The following is a 20576-nucleotide window of genomic DNA, read 5'->3' on the forward strand; positions in this document are numbered from 1 at the left end:
AATAGTTTATATTCCTTTTGGGAATTTATGTAGACAGTAGTTTGGATTCTACTTTAACCAAGATCTAAACATTCAAGTGAATTTAGCAATCAGAACTTTTACTAAAGCTGCAGCCTTTTTTCATTAATTCTGTATTTATTCATAACGCTCTTTGTTCCATTTGAAGACAATTGTAAGCTAAGTGAATGGGGAAAAAAGATCTTGTTTCAGGTAATGTCCTTTCTACAAAGCAGAAATCGTTCTGTCGAATTTCAAATTTCATTTGAATAAAATGCAGTGTTGGAAATAATAGCATGGTATGGCACTGCATGACTTTGTACTTAAAATAATGCACCCACTGTATTTTTTGGAAATGGTTCAGGGTGCCAGCTAGGATCATATAACCAATTTAGAAGTCAGAGACTAAATATATTCATGGAGATAATGGGCAGGTGCCCTAATTGGCATGACGGGACTAGTGATGGCCAGCAAGAATCAGTTTTGGAGTTTCAACTATTCTTTCATCTTTAGTAACAACTTATATGATCGTATAGAAAACCGCAAGTCCAAGGTTGTTGGATGATGCAAATACAGCCAGCATTGTAAGCAATATTAATGGGGTATAAAGCTACAAAGTGATAATATTAATACATTAAATAAATGCCCTCTGTAGGTAACCTGGTGTTGGCTGATGTGGGATGGACTATGTTTGGGCTTACAGCAAACAGTGTCCAATAACTTAGAAGACAGTTTATTTAAAGAGCAAAGCACACTGATCTGATAAACAAAATTACAGGGTTTTCTCCCAATCCAAGAATTTTCACCAGAAATACAAAGAATGGGGGCAATTGCAAATAAATTATGTGCTTGATTTAATCTTAGTCACAAGGCCACTTGATTACTAGGCTTGATTGGCAGTGGAATGACCCAGTCATGCTTATTCTGTCTTAGAATAGCAGTGTCACTTTACGTAATCCTTAAAGAAAGGCAGCGCCATGGAAAATGGATTTCAGTGAAGGTAAAGGCAAGGCCATCCATTTTGTGCCTAAAAAGATAAAGTGAAAACCTCCTTAATGTTATAAAGCTAGAAATCTTGGGAATCAAAAGTGAATCATGGATCCGTGTGCATAAAACTTAGAATGTCATGTACAGGTCCAGAAAATAACCAAAAAGGCAAACAAAATGCTGGCTTTAATGTCCAGGGAACTAGAAATCAAAGTATAAATGTATGCTATAGCTAAACAAAAAAACTTTAAGCCACATCTGAAGTTCTGTGAGTAGATCTGAGAACTACAACTGAAGAACAATAAAATTGGCCTGAGAGGACATGCAGCATAGATTTACTTGAACGGTATCTGGTAAATCAGGGTTAAAAGTTAATTTATAAGAAGAGACTACATAAAACAAGATAGTGTTTGCTTGACTGAAGTTTTCAAAATTTTGTAGAACAGATAGGGTAGGTGGAGACAAACCTCTGCTTGGGGAGTTTAGAAGCAGGTCTAAAAATTAGAATTGAGACACAAAAGACTGAAGATGCCAGAACCTGCAACAAAGTAAAACTGATGGAAGAACTCAGCAGGTCAAGCAGCATCTGTGGAGAAAGAGGGGGAGGGGTGAGTGTTGAGACAGAGGCTGGTAGGTGATAGGTGGAAACAGAAAAGGGAAGGATAATGGGCAGATGGAACCAGGTTGGGGAGAGGATGGGAAGGGTGAATCAAGGGAGAAGAACCCCAGGTGGATAGATATGTGGGTGGTGGGAGATAGAACCAGGTGGGGGAGGATAATGAGTCTTGGTAATGGTGGGGGGAATGGCAAAGGTGAACAGAGAACCTAGATACACTGGTGGGAATGGGAAAGGAACACTGGGTGAAAGGTGAGGACCAAGGAATCTCTGTCTCTCTTCTGTCTGTGGAGGGGGTGGTGAGAGCAGGCATGCGAGAAATGGAGGAAACATTTGTGAGGGCTCCATCAACTTTTATAACTTTTGCCACCAACTTCCACCCTGCCTTCAAAATCACCTGGACTATTTCTGACACTCTTCATTTACTGGATCACTCTGTCTCCACCTCAGGAGACAAACTAGCCACCGATTTTAAAAACTTATAAATCACACAGCTACCTCAGCTACACCTTCTCCACCCTCTCTCCATAAGGACGCTACCCCTTTCTCTCAGTTTCTCTCTTCCCCGTCCCACCTGTTCAAAAGATCCATTCCTTCCGGAAACATGGCTTCCCCTTTGCCATAGTCAATGGGGTCCTCTCGCACATTTTCTCCACTTCCCACATATTTACTCTCTTCCCCCTCTACCCAGACAGAACAGAGATAGAGTTCCCTTGGTCCTCACCTTTCATCCCACTAGCCTCCGCATCCAGCATATCATCCATTGCCATTTCTGCCAGCTTCAACAGAATCCTATCACTAGTCACACCCCCACCCCTCCCCCATTGCTTTCCACAGGGACCACTCTGTCCGTGACTCCCTGGTCCACTCATTCCTTCCCACCCACCTCCCTGGCTTTTTCCCTTGCAAGTGTAGAAGGCGCAACACTGGTCCCTTCAATTCCTCCATACCACCATCCAGGGACCTAAACAGTCCTTCCATAAGAGGCAGCAATTCACATGCTCCTCCTGCAATCTGGTCTATTGTACTTTGTTGCTTGGGATGTAGCCACTCGACATCAGCAAGACCAACCATAGACAAGTTGACTGTTTTGCAGAGTACCTGTGCTTTATCCGCAATGGCCTTGAGCTTCTGGTTGTGCATCATTTTAACTTCCCTTCCTATTCTCACACTGACCTGTCTGTCTTCGGCCTTCTCCACTGCCACAGTGAGGCCAAATGCAAACAAGAAGAACACCACCTCTTATTCCGCTTGGGTAATCTACAGCCCAATGGTATGAACATTGAATTTCCCAATTTCAGCTGTTCCTTTTCCACTTCCACCAATCCAACCTGGTTCTTTCCCTTTGCTCATCTTTTCCATCCCCCCCCCCCCCCCCCCATTACCAAGACTTGTGACCCTCCCCCTCCTCGTTCCATTTGCCATAATCAACATATCCATCTGGGTTTCTTCTCTCTTGGTTCACCTTTCCTATCCTCTTTTCAACCCAGTTCCATCTGTCTAATTTTTTCCTCCCTTATCTGTTTCCACTTATCACCTACCAGCCACTGTCTCAACCCTTCCTTTCACTTCTATGCACTGTCTATCTTCCTTCTATTCTCTCAGTCCTGATGCAGGGTCTCGACCTGAAATGTCAACCATTCCTTTGCTTCCACTGATGCTGCCTGACCAACTGAGTTCTTCCAGCAGTTTGTTGTTTGCTCTAAAAATTAGAAGCAAGTCTTTAGGAGTGAAATAAGCAAATGGTTTCAGACCCTATAGAGAATGCAGAGGAAAGTTATTAAAATCGTGCCTTGGTTGAAGGGCTTCAGTCAGATTAGAGATAGTCAAGAGGAAACAGGATAAAGGCAATTGAAATCATGGAGGATCATGATAGACTCAATAAGGAGACGTCTTCATTTGACAAAAGAATCAGGATCAAGCAGACAGTATCATAAGATAATTAGTAAAAGGAGCCAGGTACATTACACTGACCTTTTTTATAACAGAAACTTGTTTTTTGTTATTATTTGGAATGAACTTCCTGAAAGAATGGTGCAAACAGATTGACTAATTTTCAAAATTAAATTGAATAAATACTTAAGGCAAAACATTTGCAGGACTAAGAGGAGTGGGGCTAATTTTCTAACTCTGTCAGAAACATGCCACTGGCACAGGGGTTGAATGACCTGTGCTATATCATTTTCTGTCTCTGTAATATTAGTTCTCAGAATTCATGATATTTCCAACTCAATTTTACCACATCCAGTTACTGTCTGTTTATTGTCTACAGCTGAAACTGGTTGATAAGGCCTGCTAATGTATTGCATTGATGACACCTTTAATGTTGCCATGTAGACTAACCGCTGCGAATATCTATACTACTCTGAAGGAAAAGCTTGATTTTTATATTGGACAATATGGCCATGAAGCATACCACATAAAATTGCAGTTGGCACTTTTCCATATTTTCACAGTTAGAAGCAAAAAACTCTTCAGCTCTCACCCACTAATGATTTTGTTTTTTGTAATTATTTTTCAGCTCACCAACATTACCAAATTGAAAGATTTTCTGTTGGAGCATAGAAAAGATTACATCAATGTCACCAGGTATTACAGTAAAAAAAACATTTCATTCTAGTTTTCCTTGTATGATTTTCATAGAACTTACCATACATTGCATGGATCTGATTCTGTAATTCGTCTTCTAGACTGTCAGTCATTGACCTACATTAAGATTGTTTGCACTATTGTCAGTGTGCATGCAGTTCACTAACTTGGTATGATAAAAGGTGTTGATTTGGCTACCACTTTGTTAATTCTCTGGGTAAGCTTGGATTGACCATTGCATGCACACCCCATCTTCAGAAATGGGTACAATTGCATCATTTATTGGTGAACTTCCAACATGCACTGTATGATATGGTATTGAATCCCTCAAGGTTTGCTCATTTAGAAGCAGGAACAATAGTCTTCCTCTGGAAATTTGGGTATTGGAAGGCTTTATAGACCATTGCAGACTGGAGCAACTGTATCAGGAAGTGAGGTGGGATAAAATGTAAGAAAGCAAAGTAAATGAAATGGAGACCCAGGATCCTGGTGCAGGGTTTCGACCTGAAATATTGGCCATCCTTTTGCCTCCACAGATGCTACCTGACTCGCTGAGTTCCTCCAGCTGCTTGTTTTTTTGCTCTAAAGTGAATTAAGTATTTGCCATGTACTTAAATTACTAATTCTAAGAACAAATCATAATTTAATCTAGGGGAAGCTTAAGTGCATGGTTATTGGAGTCAGTGTCTCAAAATATAAATTGGGAGGAGAAAAAAAGCTTGAAGGAACTGAACAGGATCACGATGAGCAGGTTCACTCTTGAATTAACAAATTACCCCATTTTTGACAACAGAGAAAGTTAAAATCCCCACTCTTTCTTGGAGGGATTTTCATCCAGTTTGTTCCACCTTAAGTGAGAAAACCTTTGAGATTGTGAACTTTGAAACAGAGGCATGTTCCCTATTGAGAACCAACCTCTCCGCTCCCCCCACCTGCCACCCAAACTTTCTTTGTTGCATCCATGAGTTAACCAGTCCCTTGTCATTGAGGAAATGTTATTCTTTATGGTGTTTGACTACGATCCTGTTTGATGGGAAAAGTTTTGGATTCATTAACATTTTCAAGAGCTGATGAATGGGTTTCACTCCAGCAATGATCTGAGCATTAACATTCCAGAGGCTTTTGGGGATAAATCCAGACCTGGTGGAGCCAAAATTGCCATTTTCTGTGAATTGAGTTTTGTAGGCAGCCAAACTACAGGGGTTCAGAGAAGAAAATAGATAGTTAACCTTCATTCTGTACATGTCAGCCCCTCCTGCATTTCCTTCAGCCCACATCTTGTTCTTTAGAAGTTCATTTCAGAGCCCCTTGATTCTTCGTGGTATGGGGGGATTTTAAGTTTGATCACTTTTATGTGTGTGGGCCTTTATTCATCTAGTAATGTAGAGTCCAACTGTAGCTCCATACTGTTACTTCAGCTGCAATCAGTTAAGTCAGCACAGAACAGAAATTTATTCTGGAGCCTTGTCTATGTTACTGAGTCACTTGCAGCGTATTCAAAGTGTCTTTGGAATAGTTCACTTCTCTTCAAATGGATGGAATATTTGTCAAAGCAGTTTTATTGCCTCTGCATTCCAATTGATGTTTGCATTCTTGAACTCTTAGAAAAGCTCAGATTTTTCAGCATCAAACTTAAAAGTGCACGTCCGAGCCTTTCCTAGAGATGTACAAAATACCAAGTGGAAAATTAAAGGTTATTTTTGGTATTTTAAATTAAATCTTGGCTACAGAATGAAGGGATATAAGGACATAAAATGGTAAAAGGCAAATTCAGGATTGGTATCAGATAGGTTTATTAACGTAAAAACCCTGGAATCATTCAACAACCAGTTACATGCTGAGAAGAGGAAAGCTGCTGGTCTGATTGGATTCCTAACAGCACTCGCCTCTGTGCTGTTTCAAACCAGTCATTCCTCTTCTGATGAGGCAGCTACACCAGGGCTGCCCTGGGAATCTTTCTTATTGTTGATCGTGCTATCACCATTCATGGAGCAAACAAAAGCTATTGTGTCTGCCATTGAAAGGATCTGTGACTTCAGCAGATGCAAATGAGAAGAAGGAATACCTTATACATATCAGTTAGAAAATCCAACATTTAAGAGGCATTTAGACAAACTCGCCAACAGGCAAGAGAATGGAGGGATGTTTGCATAGTAGGGGAGTTAAGGTTATGGGGAAAAGGCAGGTAGGTGGATCTGAGTCCATGGCCAGATCAGCCACAATCTTTTGAATGGCAGAGCAGACTCGGTGGGCCAGATGGCCTACTCCTGCTCCTTTTTCTTATGTTCTTACAGAACCATGTGCAGGCAGATTTGCAGTTTAAATAAGCATCATGTTCGGCACAGACATCGTGGGCCAAAGGGCCTGTTCCTGTGCTGTACTGTTCTATGTTCTATCTGAAACATGCATTAATTGATCGAAGAAGAATCCTTGCTCAGCTTCAGATAAGATCAAATGAGTTGAATCTTAATTCTCAAGAAAATACAGTTGCAGTCAGCTCATGTTAATATTCAAAAAAATCTGAAACTGTGACCCAGCTGACAATGAATGTGCCCCTTTCCAGTTTTAAAAGATGCTGAAAAAGGGGCAGGCAACCTATCTGGTTGGCTACTTAATTAGCATAATGTGCCTGCCTTCATTCAGTCATTCAATTTTTAACTTGTACCAGCCAGATTTCCTGGTTTGCTGGAAACCTGGCAACTAATAAGTTGTAATCAAAAGTCAGCTCATGAGCGAAGTGTATTTACAATATTATTCCAGATTGCAGGGGATTGATACTAGGTGCAACAAGCTACTAATAACTCCTCCTCCAAACAATTTATCTGTTTACATGTCCCTCTGTTGATGATCTTCATAACCTTCGTCCCCCCCCACCTTAGTACAATCTGACCACTACTGAGCCCCTTCAGCCCCACACCCCCCCCCAACCCTTCCACTACCTATGAGATATTCTTCTTCCTCTCAAACCCTTCCTACTAGGTTTCCCAATCTTGCAAGAAACATTAACCTCCTTTTCTTTTGTCCCCACCTAACCACTCCTTCATTCCACCTTCACGCACCCGCCCCCCCCCCCCCCCCCCCCCCCCCCCCGCTTTAACAAAAAATGCCCGGGAACTCGCCTTGATTTCAAATCCAGGCTTGTGTCATTCTGGTCTGCAATCAACACAAATAATACCCACCAAAAGGCAAGCTGCTGGAGGAACTCAGCAGGCCAGGCAGCATCTCTGGAGGCAGAGGTACAGTCAGTCTTTCGGATCAAGACCCTACATCAAGATCAAATAATACCCAATTGCCCAACTGAATAGATTGCTGAACAACTTATTATACTTGTGTTCAAGCAGTGGTTTATTACAAATGCCACCTCCTAAAATTTCTCATTTATGAGTTCTTTATTATCTTTCCTTGCTTGGTTTTAATTCTCCCAAATGACAGTGTTTTCCACTTGAATATTTTCAAAATTAGTACTTAGTTGGGAGCAGCTCACTTTAAATGAAATCATAGAACTGACATAAACAAGCTACTTGGATAATTTGTGCAAACTGTTTTATCTGAGTGAGCCATCTACTATAGTTTCAACCTTTCACTGCACTATAATGAGACAAATTAGATTGAAGACATGCAGTATAGTTTGTCAAAAATCTTGCAACATTACATTTGAACTGATTTGACAGATTTTTTCTTTCAGTTGAATTCACAAATCCTGAAATGAAATATGCACATTATTTCTTATGAGAAGTTAGTGGAAAGTATTCTAAAATTAGAGAAAATTAAAAATTAAAATGTGTTCCAGGTGTTTATACTGTAGGGAAATGCTGAAACCTAACTAAAAGTTGTTCCATTGAATTATAGTTAGATATCTTGAGGAAAAAAACGATAAGTTGTTTTCACAGCAAATCTTTTCATTTCATTTCCATTTTCAAAGTAATTTACAAGAAATTAAAATCAGAGCATGGAGACTTGGCTTTTGTAAAAGTTAGTTTTTAGTTGATTGACATTTTAACAAATTTTACAGAGGAGTGATTTATCACAAGTATCAACCTCCAGATTATTGCATTACCAATGCATTTCCACTCTCCTAAAATTGTTGTTCAATGTATGCATAAATGGCAATGAGTCCAGTCATAAAAGGGTATATTAAAGACAGCATTATTTGCAATTTTCCAAATAGTAAAATATGTGACATTTTTAAGTGCAAAAATTTGTCTGAACAATACTTCTTCAAAGGTACTTGACAATTTTTTTCTGATTTGGCTGTATTTATGATTTTCTTCCTTTACAACACTTCTGCTGAAGCTGGGTTTTGTAAAATGTAGAAAGCCCTGTCATCTCCATCAAATAGTCATGTTGCATATATTAAAGGATAAGGATGTGATTAAGCTAGAGATGGTACAGAAAAGATTCACAGGAATGTTGCTTGGACTGGAGGGCTTGAGTTATAAGGAAAGATTCAATAGGCTGCGGCTGTTTTCCCTGGAGCGAAGGAGGCTGAGGGGTGACTTTAAAGAAGTTTATAAAATTATGAGGGGCATAAATAGGATAGATAGTCACAATTTTTCTTTCCTAGAGTAGGGGAGTCTAACTAGAAGAACTAGATTTAAAGTGAGCGGGGAAAGATTTAAGGGGGTTCTGAGGGGCAAGTTTCTCACAGAGGGTGGTGGGTACGTGGAATGAGTTGCCAGAGGAAGTGGTAGAGGCAGGTACAATTACAGTGTTTAAAATGCATTTGGACAGGTACATGGATAGGAAAGGTAGGAATGGATAGGAAAGTGAGTTGGACCAAAAGCAGGCAAATGGAATTCGTGTAGAAAGGCATTTTGACTAGCATGGATGAGTTGGGTTGAAGGGCCTGTTTCCATGCTGCATAACTCTATGCATCTATTAAAGTGGATATTGAGTGTAAATTGCCCACTTGTCTGTGATTTGCAGCCCTAAATGTTTTGATTTTTGACACTGGAAAGTGCAGATAAACAGAGAGACTTTGTCTATCTAACAAAACCTGAAAAGGTAGTGTGATAACTCGTTGAAGTATGCAACCTGACTGCTCAAAGTGGAGAAGGAACATTTCGAATGGTATTGAGCAACTTGTGTCCATGTACTGGGAGCACAAAGAAGACCTGACTCTTCCCTTTGGCATCTCCAGCCCCATCTGTAGTAGAGTTTGTACTTCTCACATTGACCTTCATCAGTTACCTGAAAACCCACAAAACCAGAGCAGAAGAAAGTCATCCTCAATACTGAGAGACTGGGTAAAATGAAGAAAAATAGAATATAAAATCAAGGGGATCATACTGGAATGTTAGAGCTTACTGATTAGGCCTTAGCCACAGTATTGTGGACGATTCTGGGGATCATAATTTAGAGAAGCAAATGGAACTTAATCCTGAGGTGATACTTTGTTGGGGTGGGGGGGGGGGGGGGAGTTCAAAAAAAGATAGCACATATATGCATGGTTACATAACCGCACAAAGTTCTTCAATCTCGCTAAATTCCTGCTCCTCACCCTTGCACATCCAGCTTCTTAGGAAAATGGTCCTGCAACCAACTATGCTATAATTAGGCTAGTACTGCTACCTCCTGAGGGATCATGCCCCAAGTTGAATGCAATCCAATTTCTCAGTCACTATTCTTAGGAAAGTTAACAACAGGATCCAGATACTGTATAATCCTGAAAATTGTTGCATTAACCAATGGCTCTTCCATCATCACATCCTTACTAGCTTTTGCATTTTACAGGAGAATCAGATGTTGGTTCTATCATTTTATAATGTGTTGTTTTGAAAAATAAAGGTTGAAAAAGCAATTCAAATCTGATTTTAGCCAAATAATGAAGACTGCAATAATTTTACATGCAAAGATACATGCGTGTAAATGTATAAAAGTGGGATAGACAGATTGGCCCCTTGATTGAATAAGATCATGACAGATCTAATTGTAACCTCAAATTGTAACTTCACATTCCCCCCATGCCCCTTTCAGCCCCTTACTTATCAAGAATCTACCTCTGTTTTGAAAATAATCAAAAACTTTGCTTCCTCCACTATTTGAGAGAGTTCCAATGACTTCACAGTGCTCAAAGAAAAAGTTCATTTTATCTCTCTCTTAAATGAATCGCTCCTTATTTTTAAACAGTAACCTCCTAACTCTAAATTCGCCCATAAGAGGAAACTTCCTATCTGCATCCATCCTCTCAAGACTCCTCAGGACCTTGCTTGTTTGCCTGTGACTGCTTCCAGTTGTGGATATCCTGCGTCATCTTGCTGAATAGTAGGAAATAGATCACTGATCAGACTAGAGAATAGGTTCAGCTTCATTGATGATGAGACAAGCCCACAGTGTGTTTCACCATTTGGGAATTCAATGGGGTTGATGGGATTGACGAATGACCCGTGCTTTATCTATAATTTTAAAATACAAAGCCAGTGAACAGTGGGTCAGTCTATACTGTTGTTTAAGTGATTTGATAAGCTTAAGAGTTTTTACAGATACTCTAAATATGATCTCATTCTAACAATCTTGTGTTAGTTTTTCTCATTACCTTTATAATGACACGTTGAGTTTTGGTCCTGTTAAGTAACGGAATCAATTTTCTAAAGCAGCTCTGTAAAGCAGATACACTAAGACATGTCAAGACACATTAGGTAATGGTTTGAATAGTTCCCATACTCCCAAATCTTCAGCTGCATATTCTGTTTGACATAAAGAACTGTAAAATAGCTCTATTAAAATATTACTTCAGTAGGTATCCAAGTGCTTGATTGTGGCGTTCAGACAGTCAAGGACTAATTTAATGTTATAATAAACGGTAAGAAAATTATTTGGATCATTTGTGACTGTTGAACAAGACATCATTTTAGGCAAGTATTGTCACCAATCACTTGTTTGAAGCCAAGGTTAAATCCCCTTATAATTAGGGCCTGGGAATTGTGTTATCATATTTCCATCTGATCCTGGTCACCCTCAGGCATGCAATACAGTGGATGGCATCTAACCTGAGATCAAAGTGCATGCAGACTATAGAAAGGCCCCTGTTAATTGTTTAGTACAGACTCTCTGAGCAAAGTCAAGAAATATTCAGCCACTTATTTAACTTTGTTTTTCTTAGTCATTCTTCAAAGTCTGTTGAACAGTACAATTCCTGATTGTGAAACAAATGAGCAACTGAAATGTAATTGATTTCAGAATTCAGAAGAGTATTCTTTGACATTCAGGAGTTGCCACTGTCCCAATTTGCAGAGAAATGAATAATTGGGTTTCTGAAGCAAAGACGTTTGTAAATAATCTATAAAGAGAAATATTGTTATAATGAGGACAAAGGTGACTTGCAAAATTTATGCCAAGTTCAAAGTGGAATCAGTAACAGTGAAGCCTATGTTTATAGGCTTAAATAGGAGCAAAACCCTCTGTAATCTATCATAGCAGAGGGTATCGGCACAGATTTCCTTTTGTACTTTTCCTACAGTTTCAAGCTATTACCACTGTATTTCATTCCCTTTCACATATTTTGCTCCTTGTTCTAAATCAGCTGTAGAATAATTTAAAATGAGAAATTTTGCAAAAGAATCGAAAAGTTAGGTCCCCCAGACACACGTACCTCTTGCACTACTAGTGGTAGGCTGATCAGTAAATTCTTGTCATGTGTTGCAGATCATGAGAGCACACACAACAAATTCCACCACGTAACCCTTCTCTCTAGTGAAATGAAGTTGTACTTATTTATCAGATTTTAAAAATGTATTACTTTTTTTTCTTACTACTTGGTTGCAATTATACATTGCTGCAATCTTGGATAGCAAACCTGAAAATTAAAATTGGTAATTGCTGATTGTTTGCACATCTTAAGTTATTTTGCTGTATTTTTGTTGCAAAGCCAATTAAAGCCATTAGTACGGTATGGAGATGGACAGGAGCCATTGTAGGGCTCTGAAGTGAAGTTTTAAAGACCCTCTTTAATGTTTGAATGATGTTATAGTTTTCAGAATTGTGGCTATCTTTTAATGATTCACCACCAAAATTATGACTGCGATCCATGTTGTATATTTCCACTTTTTCTTTAGTTACATTGAAAAAAAACATTGTTGATTTAATATTCATTTGATTCCATAAAATAAGTGTTGGAACCAGAATTCAGTTAAGCTATTTGACTTTATGGAAAGTTGAGTTGCTTCTCACCATATATTTTTAAAATAATGTATTGTTGCTGATCCTGCCAAAGTCCATCCGTATAAATTTGTGTCATGCAAAAACCATAATTGTGCTGCTAAGGATGCAAGTAACCAATATAAATATAATGTAATCATTCCTGCTATTTAACTCAGTAGTATCCCGTGCTCCATTTAGAAATTTGTGGTACAGAAACTGACAGTGTTACCTTTTGCTTTTTTTGGCTGTTTAACTGCATTTTAAAAGTGCTTGGTGACATCTTGAAGATGTGGCAGAGTGATACATAAATGCAAGTTCCTCCTTCACTTTGTATATAATAGCTATTTCTCAATAATCCAGTTTTATGGTTCTTGAAATGCTGTTCACTCTGGAGGTGTCTTTTCCACACGTATTGAAACCTATCCCTATTTTCCAAACAGCACATGCGACACACCAGATGGGCTGTTTTTGGCATTGTTCTTGCTAATAGTTCTGGTGGTGAGCTGTCACGTTTAAAATTAAAAACTAATGAGCAACCTATGGAGATCTGAGTGTGCAAGTTAATGACTTTTTATAGCTTTCTTAAATGAAGTTTTGCACGAATCATGTCTTTCATTCCAGGTGAAACACTATTCCAGTCCAACATTTTTTTCCATGCTGAGTTGCAAATGAAATGTTTAAATTGCAAAATTGAAAAGGAAAAGGCAACTCCTTTGCAGGAGGTTTCAGTTGCAAAGTTTCATACCATTTTATGCTGTGCTGCAAACTTTTAACAAGTAACATTTCAAGGGTGTCGCTATAAACCCAGAAGCTGATTTTTCACATGACCTTCCAGTACCTAATTTGAGACCATTTTCTAGTAATCTAATATGGTTTCAGAACATACTTTGGAGACATAAATGTCACTGTGCATTAGAAGTCAAGAATACAGAAGTGGTGTGGCCGTACTGAATGTTATTCATTCCCTTTAACAGTTGATATTTATCAATAAATCAAATTAGAGCTGAGATAATGGCCTGTCATTTTTGGCAATCCTGTCTAATTTTCAAGAGAAAACAAAGAAAGCTGATGAAAAGTCTAACAGATTGTCAGCTGCCCAGTTATGAGATGTAGTTGGGCAGTAACTGATAAGCAAGGCTTAATGTCAGGGTCACATTAATAGGTTAGCTATAGCATAAAAGAACAGAGAAATTGTGGGCCTCCATAAATGGGACCACACAGTAGGAGGTAGCTAGAATTATATACACTGACCCACATAGACAGCATGCACTGATTCAATCTCAAGGGCATCAACTGTACAGTTACCAGATGGTGCTGATTAGTGGGTGAAGAAACTAGAGCTGGTACTAGTTTATTTAATAAGTAACCTTTTGCTCATCATATATTTTGCAGCAGACAGTTAAATGTTTAGTCTGTTCCAGTAAGGAAGTATGAATTGAATGTAGCATTGTTTTTTTTATGTTTAGCAATTTTTCACTGATTTATATAAGTTACACTAGAATCACTTATTGGCACATTAAAACTCCATCATTGAAGAAATAGAAAAGAGCTTGTGAACCTAGTTGAATTTAGGATGGTAACAGCCATAAATACTGTTTAGTAGCTGACAGTTTAATAGAGAATTTATTGTGAAGTCATATATACAGTTTAGGCAAGATCTATGGTGATGCATTAGACAATAGCTCATAGCTATTTGCATGTGCAATATTTCTGCACCATTGAGTGACTCATTGAAAGATTTTTACACTGTTGGCTTGACTGACTTCAATTGGAAACATTAATAAAAAAAGTTGCCCATATCTTGGGGATTGGCTGCTAATCGTTGATATTCTCTGTTACAATAAAAAATACTGGGTTGTTTTTGTACTGAAGTAAAAATGCAAAATGTTATAAATTCACAGCAGATCAATCAGCATTTTTTTTTAAAAAAGGAAGGCAATTAATATTTTAATTAGAGCTTCTTATTAGGATTGACCATTATTTTGATAGTTTTAGAATTTGTGCTTTTTTTTAAATTCCTTTAGCCCTTGGTTAGTGAAAGATAAGATGTTAACAGAAGTCTCCTACAATGTCTTTTGTCATTTGGCTACAGTATTCAATATAATGTAATAGAAAAATATTCCTTCACCGTCTGTTCATGATTAAGGCTACTTATTTGCAATTTTCATGGAAAATTGGACAGCATCGTAGAACATTCCAAAAACATCAGTAAAAGTCATGGAAATATCTTAATCCCATGTAATACTAACATTATTTGACTTGCTCAGTCACCATAAACCAGTTGGAGTAATTGCAGGTGGATAGAATCACGATTCCCAAAACACTAATTAAAAGTACTTGTATACAACATACTAAAACTGGAAATAAACATTCTGCCACAGTTAGAAAATGCTTCATGTTATTTGAAATGTGAATTTCCATTATATTTTTAAGATGCAGATAATATATAAAAGAAATTTAGCTCAAGGACAGATGTGTTTTGCTACATTTTGGTATTGTGTAGTTCATAACCTGCTTGCACTAACTTTTTTTTAACGTTTACTAAATGTAATGGAATTCACTCATTCATCCATAAATGATGGCTTATGCGACTATGACTGTTTTGTGCTTTAACGCCTTCTCAACCAGTCCACACGCTTCATCATGTTTAACTCCACCTTCCTTTTCCGGTATCTTTTCTCCATTGTTCAGTTGAGTGCACTGCAGTCATTTGTTTTTGCTGTCTTCCATCCAGTTGTCATAAGTGTTCCTAAAATATTTGCTCACGATTACCTCTGGAATTCCCAATGAATCTATCATTATATTTTCTTACTAACCGTCTACTAGTGACACCTGTAATAATCAATCTAAAGTCCTATCTGTACATCCACCTCCACTATCACTTTTAACCTTTCACTGCCTATCCCATATCCAGTTCTAAATAAGCCACATTTTCCAATAATTAAACATGGAAAAAACTGAGCCATTGTCTTGTTTTGTTCTTTAGCCATCAGTTTCATCCCCTTCAGCACTGTCTCTGTTTGAACTAGACTGTTTGGAGCAATAGTATCCTACTTGACTTTCAAGATTTCAAGAAATTGCCAAAAAAAATGCTTATTACCTTCTCAGGACACTGCTTTTGAAACATTTCTCTGTTTTTAATTACCTCCTGACAAGACTATTTCGATACTGTTCTGACTGGACTTCCATTATTCACCCTCCATTAAACTGTTTGTCCAAAACGACACTGTAAAGTAAACAAGACACTGTCTTGTAAAGCTTCATTTTTGTTTGCACTCTTATGCTCACATAATGTTTCATTAAGCCTTAATTTTAAACTTCTATTCTCATCATCAAATACCACTGTGGTGTTGACCCTACAACAATAACCTTCTGCAACTAATCCTCTGAGAATCACTTACACCCAGAATAAAACATTTTTGTAGAACTAATAATGTAAAAGTTTAAAATTTCAAATTCAAACCTAGGCTTTTAGGAAAGAGTTCTTCACAAAACATCATTGAAGATAAAAATGACGGATTAGCACAATGCTATTTTGAATTGTTTTGTACTTCATTTCAAAGATATGATTCTAAATTTTAAAAAAAGACATTTAGATTTCAGTTACTGTTGAGAAAATATTGAATCTTTTGAAAGTGCTGCAATTAATTGGACTTTTTGGCTATATTCAGTTCTGCTAATGAGTGAATTCATGTGTTCGGGATGAAGTGCCAGTTTAGTAAATATTGTAAAAGAACTTGCCAGGATTAGCAACAGGTGAAAATGAAATGTCAACCAGGTGAATGTGCAACACTGGACTGCAATGCAACTTTTTTGTCCAGTATCTTTATTCAACCTGTGGCATGACTTCTGACCTAATGATAGATTGCTTATGTATTGGATACCATGGACTTATGGTTGCCACAATTACACATTCCTATCTTTTCAGGAAAATTAGATGAGACAAAGCCAATTGCAAACCAATAAATTAGCTAATTTTACACAAAATATGAGCAGATAATATGCAGTCTGTTAGTGAGATGCAACTATTCTCTACCACTTATTACATGAATAAAAGGTTTGTGCATTATGCTCACATACAAGTTTTTAGTTATTGGATAACATTTGGTCAAGTGCAGTTTGTGCATAATCATAGTGCTTCTCATAATGTCAGATTTGCCATCTAGTGAGATCCCTGCATCTTTTGCTATTATAGTTTGTCTTCTAACTCTTCTCTCCACTTTTGAGTAACAAAGATTGATATTTAAAGCAGGCAATGAATATTGTCATGCTACTATTTACTGCAGTCTTTAGCTAAGTTCCTTGCTAGGTATTTTAAAAGGAAACATACTCTGGCAGCATGAGATGTACTCAACAGTACTTGGTGCTGGCTTGATTTAAAAGGATACAACCCGAGTGTTCATCAGATGTTTCACCTACTTTGGATTATATCCTGGAACTAACACAGAGGCAATCTGCCCATCAAGTCTTCTCCGTTTTAGAGACAAAACACTTAGTTTCACTGCCTCTGCTCTGTCTGATAGCCACTGGAATCTACATCCACCATGCTGACATAGTCTAAATTAACTAGTAAACTAAAAAAGTATGTTCTAATTCTTTTTTTAATTCATTCTGATTTGTCCTGAACTGAGGAGGCAGTTAAAGGACAACCATGTTGATGAGTCTGGAGTGAGATATAAGCCAGACCAGGTAGGGACAACAGATTTCTTAAATGAAAGACATTAATGAACCACATGGGTGTTTATGATGGTCCAGTAATTTCATGATCATCATTACTGATATTACTTTTCGTTCCTTTTTTCAATCCTTCAGTTCCTTGGCTCTTTCTCCACTAAGGAGGCTTGATTATTGAGTTGGCAGGCCACTTCATTCTGAGAGACTTCAAGGCTGAGCCCGATCTATTTTTTAGCTCCCTGCCAGCATTCTACATTTGCTACAGGGTGATAATCAGGAGTCGCAACTGTGAATTTTAATCTACTAATTTCTGGCAGAATCCAGTTAAATCAGTACAAATAACTATGGATTACCATAGACTGTGGATTCTTAGTGGTACACTTAGCTTATTTTGTAAGCAGATAAGTTTGCTGAATCATTAGAGAAACTATACTTTAAAATTCCCTTTATGTCTTTCTGCAAGGTCGGAGCAAGGCATATATAATTAATATAATATTATGTTTGCAAAGGTGTAATGCCAGGTTTATTGGACTCTCTAGGAAGGTCGTACAGTTGATGTTACATGTAAATTTTAATTGAAATTCAATAATATAAGGTGGATACATTGTTCTCTAATTAATGTAAATAATTTTAATTTTAAATGACTTTGTGAAATCAAGGCCAGAACTGCTTGCTATTTTAGTAAACTATTACAAATTGGACTTGAAAACAATTGTAAGCATTTTGCTGGGAACCAGCAATGCAGGCTACTTTGATTGCACATCCAAAAAGAAAATTAGGATGTAGCTGGCAGGAGGTGGGTCTGAGGCAGAGGGATGCAGAAGCGAGAGTATCTGACCCTCGTTATTCTTGTGTAGCCACAAGAAGATGGTCTACCTGACCAAACGGAAATAACTTTAGACTTATGATGTTGGGGCCTCTTTGTCGTCACCTTTCAGTAATTGTCCACTGAGTGTAAGCTGTTAAAATTGTATTGGGACCCTTTGTACAGTATAGGTTATGAGGCTCTTAACTGTTTCAGAATAGCTAGATTTCAGAGTGAAAGGCACAAGGACTATTACGAGAGAGCAAGACTGGGATGGCAGGTTGACTTTCTCAATTTTAACTTTGCTGCTGTCCCATTTCCACCAATGAAGGACTTTAAAATCTCCACTCTAATTTGATACTGCTGAAACCTTGAACTTCCTCTTAACCTGACTGAAGGATCAGTGAAAAGTGAATGCTGCAAGCATACATTGAACCTCAAACTTTTACATCTTGAGGCAAGTGAATTGTCATTTAGTCCAGCTAACAACATAAAGTAGATAGTTCAAAAAGGAGAGGAAAAGACTATTTAGTCCATCAAGTCTGTCCATCATATGTAGTCACATATGCCTAGAAATCCAAACATGTAATGCTCTATTTTTTCCCTCTGTGTGAAATATCGGGGTTGTTTGGCATGACATTGAAAATTAAAGTGGGCACTTCTGATCATGATTCAACCTTATGCCCTTAACAAAATTAGCAGGTCTGGGGTGTACAGGGTGATGCCATTTCCTATACATCATTTCTTTTTGAGCATTGTGGGGGAAATTGAGCCAGTTTATTCCAGGAGTGACTGCTGGGAAAACTTAATCTTCCCAGGAGAGTCCTGAATTGGGACCCCCATCAGTTAATTCCCTTACTTAATTGTCATCCTTTATTTGGGAAGGACCTTCCACCCCCATCCCATTTCCATTCTCATCCAATGATATCATCGTACCTTGAGGTCCAAATCACAATTGCCCAATCTCCCCACCCCCTCCCCCCAGCACCAGCCACAGCACAGGCCCAGTCAAGTCTGTAGCTGTCAGCCACATTGATTCTCCTTTCCAGTGTTATAATACACTTGAACATACTTGGATCAGGATGGGGGAGGAGGTCGGTGAGGTAAAGAGCTGCAATGGCCATTGGTGCCCCAACACTACATCTAGTCTTATGATACACTAAAACCTCTGATACATACTGTACTGACCCAACTCTGTACATGTATAATATCCAGGAAGATATCTAACAAGAGTTTTGTAGTGTTAGAAATATATTCTCTATCACATTTGGAGGTCATTTGAAGATTTCCAGGTTTTATGGGGAACTGATTGTGCAGATAAGAAACTGTTTTCATGGCTGGGAGTCTAAGACTGAAGGGTTAGAACCAGATGTTTCAGAAATAAAATTAATGTATACTATTACATAAGGAGGGTTTGTAGCACTTTGAAGCTGTCTTCTGCACACAGGTTAACTGTTAATACTAAATCTGAGATTGTTAGAACTTGGGTAACCAAAGATATTAAAGGATATCAGAGAAAGCTAAGTATATTTGAGTTAAATTGTTATAACATATTTATTGGGTTTATATGTTTCATAGCTTAAATAGAGTTCTATAAGCTATTCGAACAATAAGGAACTAGGGAGAATTGAGAATTATTTCAAAGGGGATTTACTCGTTTATTGCCTTTGTCAATAATAGCAAATAGATGACTATTTGAATTTACATTTTAGCTTCTACAACATTCCAGCCTTGAACCAATATTGTTGTTATAACAGTGGAGACCATTAATTTGTTTCCAAATTTTCTGCCTTGTTGAATTCAAAATTAATTGCAGTAATTCATTTGGTGGTAATTGCTGGTGACAGAATTGTTGCCTTGACTCAAACATACAACAGTATGAAATCATTCAAGGACTAAGTTCAACCGTATGTACTTTGTTATTAGAGTGCATGTTTGGAAGATTTTTTTTCTAAACTAGCTAAATAATTCTGAATGCATTGTTCAAGAAGAAGAAAGACTGTGGCAGTTTTGTAAGGCAATTTTGTAAGGCTTCCAGAATTTAAAGACTGAGCTCTGGATGTTAAAACTTAGAACTATAATTACAAAGAAATGAAAATAAGAACAGATGATTTAGGAAGAGAAGCCTAAGCATTACATCGCGAGTTACAGTCGCATGCAAAAGTTTGGGCACCCCTGGTCAAAATTTCTATTACTGTGAATAGCTAAGCGAGTAAAAGATGACCTGATTTCCAAAAGGCATAAAGTTAAAGATGACACATTTCTTTAATATTTTAAGCAAGATTACTTTTTTATTTCCATCTTTTACAGTTTCAAAATAACAACAAAAAAGGAAAAGGGTCCGATGCAAAAGTTTGGGCACCCTGCATGGTCAGTACTTAGTAACACCCCCTTTGGCAAGTGTCACAGCTTGTAAACGCTTTCTGCAGGCAGCTAAGAGTCTTTCAATTCTTGTTTCTCCAAAACATACCTTTGCTCATTGTGGCCAAAACGTTCTATTTTAACTTCATCAGTTCGCAGGACTTGTTTCCAAAATGCATCAGTCTTGTTTAGATGTTCCTTTGCAAACTTCTGACGCTGAATTTTGCGGCGAGGATGCAGGAAAGTTTGGAGAAAAAAGGGTGCAGAATTTCAGGAAAAGAACACCTCTCCAACTGTTAAACACGGGGGTGGATTATTCATGCTTTGGGCTTGTGTTGCAGCCAGTGGCACGGGGAATATTTCACTGGTAGAGAGAAGAATGAATTCAATTCACAGTAACAGAAATTT

At 37.9% G+C, this 20576-nt stretch overlaps 1 protein-coding gene across 1 annotated transcript in view; it reads left to right on the forward strand.

The window, feature by feature from the left end:
* Positions 1–20576, forward strand: part of stx18 (syntaxin 18) — a 119025-nt gene that overhangs the window by 50783 nt on the left and 47666 nt on the right. Inside the window, exon 2 of the mRNA XM_052041378.1 lies at positions 4122–4189. Coding sequence (XP_051897338.1) covers positions 4122–4189 — 68 coding nt within the window. The remainder of the gene's footprint in view (positions 1–4121; positions 4190–20576) is intronic.

Source organism: Pristis pectinata, chromosome 2 (genome assembly GCF_009764475.1).
Source record: "Pristis pectinata isolate sPriPec2 chromosome 2, sPriPec2.1.pri, whole genome shotgun sequence".
NCBI classification, from domain to species: domain Eukaryota; kingdom Metazoa; phylum Chordata; class Chondrichthyes; order Rhinopristiformes; family Pristidae; genus Pristis; species Pristis pectinata.